This window comes from Theobroma umbraticum, unplaced genomic scaffold (assembly GCF_002168275.2).
Source record: "Theobroma umbraticum cultivar Fairchild unplaced genomic scaffold, ASM216827v3 scaffold_95.0, whole genome shotgun sequence".
Classification (NCBI taxonomy): Eukaryota; Viridiplantae; Streptophyta; class Magnoliopsida; order Malvales; family Malvaceae; genus Theobroma; species Theobroma umbraticum.
Genome location: NW_018397257.1, coordinates 8,833,989 through 8,841,195, shown reverse-complemented (window position 1 = coordinate 8,841,195; position 7,207 = coordinate 8,833,989). Strand labels below are relative to the sequence as shown.

At 35.5% G+C, this 7,207-nt stretch overlaps 2 protein-coding genes across 6 annotated transcripts in view; both read left to right on the top strand.

The window, feature by feature from the left end:
• Positions 1-1,237: 1,237 nt before the first annotated feature.
• LOC110412213 (uncharacterized) lies at positions 1,238-4,125 on the top strand. 2 transcript variants are annotated; one of them, XM_021422730.2, is made up of 9 exons: positions 1,238-1,692; positions 1,769-1,955; positions 2,062-2,195; positions 2,315-2,427; positions 2,524-2,773; positions 3,188-3,343; positions 3,474-3,553; positions 3,662-3,681; positions 3,803-4,125. In XM_021422730.2, the coding sequence occupies exons 1-9, from the start codon at positions 1,288-1,290 to the stop codon at positions 3,943-3,945; spliced, it is 1,488 nt and encodes a 495-aa protein (XP_021278405.1). In that variant the 5' UTR covers positions 1,238-1,287; the 3' UTR covers positions 3,946-4,125. The 2 variants fall into 2 exon arrangements, with proteins under 2 accessions (XP_021278405.1, XP_021278404.1); XM_021422729.1 differs by having other exon boundaries at positions 1,240-1,692; positions 3,662-3,711.
• A 1,706-nt stretch (positions 4,126-5,831) lies between these two features.
• The window catches only part of LOC110412175 (ATPase complex subunit), a 3,150-nt gene continuing 1,774 nt past the window's right edge, over positions 5,832-7,207 (top strand). For 3 of the 4 annotated variants that reach the window (XM_021422657.2, XM_021422656.2, XM_021422658.2), the window contains exons 1-5: positions 5,832-6,019; positions 6,123-6,163; positions 6,258-6,321; positions 6,478-6,666; positions 7,070-7,141. In XM_021422657.2, the coding sequence (XP_021278332.1) occupies positions 5,873-6,019; positions 6,123-6,163; positions 6,258-6,321; positions 6,478-6,666; positions 7,070-7,141 (513 nt within the window). In that variant the 5' untranslated portion in view covers positions 5,832-5,872. Of the gene's footprint in view, positions 6,020-6,122; positions 6,164-6,252; positions 6,322-6,477; positions 6,667-7,069; positions 7,142-7,207 lie in introns of all 4 variants that reach the window. The other variant, XM_021422659.2, reaches the window with a different exon arrangement.

Below are 7,207 nucleotides of genomic sequence, written 5' to 3'. Positions count from 1 at the left end.
ATTTTTGGACAAGACAAACGCAATGTTAAACAAGCCTTAAATTTTTTAAAATGAGAGTATAAATAGGTTTTGGGTCCAATATACTCAAACAATAATCTATTTTGAGAGAGTTGGCAAAAATTGGTTACCCACTTTCATATATGTTTAGCCATATTAAACTAGGAAAAGGAAACAATCGATTAAGATGAAGTGCAATTAGCATCATTAGAGATGTTTGATTGGTGGTCAATAATGGACCAATAAAAGAACAATGGTAGTAACACTTAGATAAAGAATTTCTACACCTACTAGATTATCACCCTATAGCTAGGCTAGAGTTGATCAATCAAAACACCAACTGAATAGAAAGGAAGATTATTGCAACTTTTATAATGTTTGGAGGTGTGGAGAAAATGCTCCAGTGACAAGCAACTGACTCTTGTTTCCTCTATATTGCCCATTTTCCTATATATATACACTTTCTTAATGATGATCACTATTTGGCCATACTGTTAAAAAGATTAGATGGTTGAAGTCAATCAACTACCTCGAAATTACTTTGCAACTAGTAATCTTTAAATGATAAGGCAGAAAGTTACAGGAAACATTCTTTAGTGGAAGGTCATTTCCCAGTACCTTGATCGGCATCTAATTTATATACATTAATCCATAAGAAAACAAGCTATATATCAAATATTTATAGATCACAAGGTTTAGTTTTAGGTTACTTTTTCTAGAGTTTAATCTTGAGGTCAACTTTTTGCTTTAAGTTGAGAATATTTTAGGCAATTTTGGAACAAAAAGAAGCCTTAAAAGGAAGGGAAGGCCAGTATTATTTCGTCACTCAAATTTGAACTCAAATAATCCCTAAAGAACAATTACTGTTCCAAATTCGGCGACCAGACTTTTAAATATTCTGGAAATTTCTATGTAATGAGGTTGTGTCGTCATCAGGGGTTGTCATAAATTTTAAAAAGGATTGAATGCTTTCTTCCTCTGTTCTTTTCTTCCTTCCCCACCACACCCCACCCCCCCGCCCCCCCCCATGTGATGAACAGTGTGGGGTTCAATGATAAAGTGGCAGTACCCTCGAGACAGTTTGATTTCTATTGAGCCAACAGCATCTTTCTTTAATCCCTGAATAAAACACATGCCAGACTCTCACTGGATTACGAAATTAACATATTATTTTATAAATTTTATATTATATTTATGATTTAATAGTTATCAACTCTTATCCTATAAATTTAGGGTCGATGCTCTTGAACTAGCAGAGCTCAAGAAACGAACTCGGAACCGTTCTAGCATATGAACAAAGCCATGGGCTTTCTTAGGCACTCATTTCATCAGTTGCTTTTGTTTTCGTTAATATCTTTTTCCTGTGTCTCTGGAACACAGTTCAGCATCCCAAGGCTAGGAGCACTTCGAAGAACAACCCGGACTGAACCCAAAATCACATCCACTTCAGTTTCAAAAGATTTCAAGACCTTCTTTTACAGCCAGACACTTGATCACTTCAACTACAGACCGGAAAGTTATACCACCTTTCCACAAAGATATGTAGTCAATTCTAAGTACTGGAGTGGTGCAAATAGTAGTGCACCAATCTTGGTGTTTTTTGGTGCAGAAGAAGCATTGGATAATGACTTATCCGGTATCGGTTTTCTCACTGATAATGCCCCTCGTTTCAAGGCCTTACTAGTATATATAGAGGTAAAAGTTAAAACTCTTTCTTCCCCGTCGTCTTCCTCTTGTTCTCAGTACTCAGAAACTATGACATTCTTGGCAGCACCGGTTCTATGGAAAATCCATACCGTTCGGATCAAGGGAAGCAGCTCTGAGAAATGCCAGTATTCGGGGTTATTTCACCTCAGCGCAAGCTATAGCCGATTATGCTGCCATTCTTCTTCACATAAAGAAAGCATTCTCTTCGAAGAACTCTCCGGTCATTGTCATTGGAGGATCATATGGGGGAAGTAAGTGGCTTACGAAACCTTATTTAAACAGTTAACGGAAATTTTCTTTGGTCTATGACCATATTCATACCTGTAGATTGAAAGCTATTTTCTATACGTTTTGCAGTGCTTGCGGCATGGTTTCGGCTAAAATATCCGCATGTTGCTCTTGGAGCTCTTGCCTCCTCAGCTCCAATTCTTTACTTTGATGACCTTGCACCACAAGTTGGTTACTACGCAATTGTGACCAAGGATTTTAAAGTAAAGCATCAAACTAATTCCAATTGGTCGATTTAGTTTTGATTCTCGTTTGACTATAAACCATTCCTTTTTCTTTTCCCTTCCTTTAATATAGTTACAACTTGTTCTATGATGGACAGGAAACTAGTGAAGGTTGCTATGAAACCATTCGAGAATCATGGGATGAAATTGATAAAGTTGCTTCCAAGTCTAATGGTCTCTCAATCCTCAGCATGAAATTCAAAACTTGCAAGTAAGTAAACTATGACTCTTGTTGACAACATGTCATGTTTAATGTTATAAGCACCAACAACCTATATATTTACTTCTGTCTTTTCTTCTTATTCAGAAAATTGAAGAGAACTTTTGATCTCAAGGACTACTTAGATTCAATATATTCTGAAGCCGCTCAATATGATCATCCTCCCACTTATCCCCTTAGTATCGTCTGTGGTGGCATTGATGGAGCTCCTAAAGGAACTGATATACTCGGCCGAATATTTGCCGGTGTTGTTGCTTACATGGGAAATAAATCATGCTATGACATGAACGAATACAATCATCCAACTGATGAAACATACATGGGGTGGAGATGGCAGGTGAGAGGTGACTAGCTGATCATGCCCCTGGTTCATACATTTATGTCATCCTTTTAGTTCTAACCATCACTCTATATAGTGGTGACGACAACAATGCCAACCTGTTAAAACATATTCAAGGATGCTTATAAAACTTTTAGAATGACTGTTTCTCTACAATGGTATTGGAGCCTTAATTTATGACATAACATCTAGAATTTAAGAAAAAGATGAGCATAAAAACTGACTTTTCCAACTCATAGGAATGTAATCTTGAATGCTCAAATTTGAATTATAAAATTATAGCACTAGTAGTAGGCTAAGTGCCTGGTATGAAATTGTATTGGATGTGAATGCCACTGATCTTCCTTTAACTCTCTCATGATTGCATGCAATTGCCAATTAACTTATTTTACATGGCCGGTCTCTTTACAGACATGTAGTGAGATGGTGATGCCCATAGGCCATGGCAACAATGATTCTATGTTCCCACCAGCGCCATTCAATCTAAACAAGTTCATAAGGAAGTGCAAGAGCTTATTTGGTGTCCAGCCGCAGCCGCATTGGGTGACAACTTACTATGGAGGCCATGTGTGTTCTTGATCTCTTTTTCAATTATGTTTAATTCAAACAGCTGTCCTGATAACTTCCTCTACATTTATTAATGATCTTCGGTTATCTAACCTTATACCTAAGCCCTCAAATCTCCCATCATTGGCAGGACTTAAAGTTGATTCTCCATAGGTTTGCTAGTAACATCATTTTCTCTAATGGCCTGAGAGATCCCTACAGCAGCGGCGGGTGAGAAAAAGAAATTAATATTCAATTTATATACTATATTTAATTCTTCCAGATCATTTGCATCTAATTATTTGACATAGCTTAATGACAATTTCCATCTTATCACAGGGTGTTGGAGAACATATCAGGTAGTGTTGTTGCAGTCTATACAATCAATGGTACTTTGCTTCTCTTACAATATAGGACTATGTCTTAGTGTCTGTCACATCACAACATGCACTTACATTAACCTGTGAACTTTTTTTGCAGGATCTCATTGCTTGGATATACTGCCAGAGAAGAAAAGTGATCCACAGTGGTTGGTCAAGCAACGAAAAACTGAAGTTCAGATAATTGAGGGCTGGCTAGCAAAGTACTACACTGATCTGCTTGAGTTCAGAGATCGAACCTGAGTCTGATCATGATATGAGCTACTCGATAAGAATCAAAGAGAATAAATTAAGTGGCCACATCAAAATTACTGTACTGTAAGGATAATGAATTGTGCTATATCTATGAATCCAAATAGCTAGCTTATCAGACTACTGGCATTCTACTGTAGTCCATGAATGAAATAATATTAATTATGTATATGCATATGCATTAGATCTCATTACAAAGACTCTACCAAACCATAATAACACATCAGAACTACTCCTATACATTTACTCACATTGGTTGTGTTTGTGAGGGGAATTTGGAAAAGATTGTCAGCACTTTGATAAACAGAGTTTATAATTAAGCTTAAACAATTAGTATATATTCAGGAACAAAGGACAAGAAAGGCACAGAATGGCTGGAACCTAGTATCTTTTGGGTGGTATGCTACCCCTATTAAGGACCACTACCAATATTCATATATTTCCATTTGGTAGGCCAATAAGGGCACTTATCCAATGCCCCAATACCAGAAGTGGAGTCCCCAGTCAACTATAATAACTTCCACTCAATTTGATTCCCTTTTCCAAGTTTAGGGTTAGGCATCTTGAAAGAGGAAAAGAAAAGAAACTGCAGAAAGTGTGCAAAGCATCTGATATTTGTACAAGAATCGGGTTCATTAAAGAACAAAAAAAAAAACAAAACATGAATGACTTTTATAATGATGATGGCAGATGGGAAGAAGGAGAACACTTGCTCATTTCAAAACCTTGATGAATTAAGGATATGGCCCTCCAAATAGAGTGGTTGCTGGTCATTTGGGCTACAAAAGCAATTCAGTGGTGCATTTGCAGGCGTGGCCATTATATATATTCTTTGATCTTTTGGGATGCTTTCTTTTATCTCTCTCTCTCTCTCTCTCTCTCCAGTCCATACATGAATCTGGATTTCTGAAGGACCCTGCCTCCCTTTTGGCTGATATTGGTATGTTCTTGGTGGTGAATGAGGCAATCAGAACCTGGTTATTTGATGGTTTTTCCTTTTAAACACTTCTTTATTCAATCTTTTCACTTTGCCTCCCAAGTTTTAAAGACCAAGTTTTAAAGCTTTCAGTACTCTATAAGGGCACCATCATCTTTAATCCAACATATTATCAAACTGTTTGCAAAGTAAGAAATTATTGGAGTAACCTGTTATTAGATGAAGTCAAATAGATTGATCAATAAGAAATTATTGGAGTAACCTACTATAAGATGAAGTCAATTAGATCCATCAATATAACCACAAATTAATATATTTCCAAAACTTAATGTCATGCTAATCATGTGTTTCAATCTCACATACAATAGATAAAAAATTTTTAAAAATTAAGTTTATAAGTATAGACGTTGCATATTCTATCAAGTTATATAATTTTTTTCAGAAAGAATACTGATCACATAATAAAATGATAGCAGAATAAATATACTCTAGACCCAATAATATATCCTTTGACTACAATTATTTTGGTCAATGAGACAAGTAGGCTTGTTCGAATTCTAATTAATTCAATCCTCATTTGTAATATTTCTCTTATACAAAAGAAAAAAGAATATAATAAAATGAATCCAATAGCTTTTTAAAAACATAGAACCAGTGAGAAATAACCTAAGCGTTGATCAGACGATAGTTACTCTTTTAAACTAAATTAGATTCAAGATTCAATTCCTAGTTTCTTATAGCTACTCTCTCTCTCTCTCTCTCTCTCTCTCTCTCTATATATATATATATATATTTGACCTCTTAAATGAATTGGGCCCTTGTTAAAAATAATTAATTGGGCCCAACTGCACATGGAATGGCCCAAATCACCAAACTTCTTGTTTTGAAATTTAAGCGGGGGCCCGTGATATATTTCCCGTCCAGTGCCTTATTAGGGGTTACAGAAAGCGAAGAAGAGAAATCTGAATTCAAAAATCGAAAATGTTAAGAGTAAATCGAGTGGTAAGCCAAACAAGAGCTTCGATTCCCACCTGTAAACAACTCCTAAATCATGAACCAAAGCTTTTGTCTTTCCCTCCTCAACATTTCGCTCGAAAATCCTCCAATCGCTTCCTCGACATCTACCAGGCATATTTCTACTTTTTTTTTATTTTTAAAACGAATCTGAATTTTTGTTTATTCGGTAAATACTTGATGTTAAAATTCTTGATTTTTTTTTAATTGTTTTCAGCTTGGAAATAAGGAAGCAATCGAGAAAGAACGGGCAAGACTGTAAGTTTAAGTATTTGTCTTTTTTTTTTCTTTTTTGAGTTCTTTTCATTTGATCTTGTTTTAATAGATATTGGTTTAATTTGATTTAGGGCAGTGCCGATGAAATGAATAGAGGATATTTCGCCGACATTTCTGAGCTCAAACAACATGGTGGTAAGGTATATATTTAGTCTTTTATTCATTAAAATTTATATCAATTCTAAATCTGTAAAAGGAAAATGTTAAATCCTAAATTTAGCTGATTTCTAGCAAAAGTTAAGTACTTTGTGAGAGAATTTTATTTATTGGAACTATTCTGATGTTGGTTTTTGTAGATTGCAATGGCAAACAAAATTATTATTCCTGCAATGGCAGCCGTGAAGTTTCCTGGCTTAGAAGTAACCTATTCTGATGGTAGAACGTTAAAACTGCCCATCGTTTCGAATGGAGATCGGGTTGATGCCAAGAAGTTGGCTGTCCCAAAAGTATCTTTAGTCTGTCTGTCATTTAGAGCTAGCTCCCAGGTATGGTTCTTTTTGCAATGTTTGTTTTGGATATATTTTAGTATATATTTCAAACGACATTACCTTAAACTCTTACCATACTTGATCCCTTGATAATAGCCAAAGACCGAGAAAGGTGCCTTAATACCTTATACATCTTTTATCGTGAAATCATCTTGAAAAATAAAATGCTGGTTAGATTATGAATTAGATGAGATGAATTCTTGTACCATTTTTTTATAGTAGAGATTAGAGGCATATTAGGGCCTCAGTGGCAATGGAGTGGTTAAAAGTTAAAATGACTGTGCAAGAATTAAAAAAAAAAAAGAAAAAGAAAGAATTTTTGGTTGCTACCTCAGTTTCTGATTGTTGTTGTTGATGTTGCTGGCTGTTGCTGCTGCATTTTAATCCTTTTCCTTGGCAGAAAATGATTGACACTTGGTGCACACCTTTTTCTGAAGCCTTTGGCAATTCCAAGGATGTTCAGCTCTATGAGGTTGTTTTCTTTCTGCTATTAACTTATAGGCTCATTCTAATGTTTGTATTTATTTATCTAGGTAAT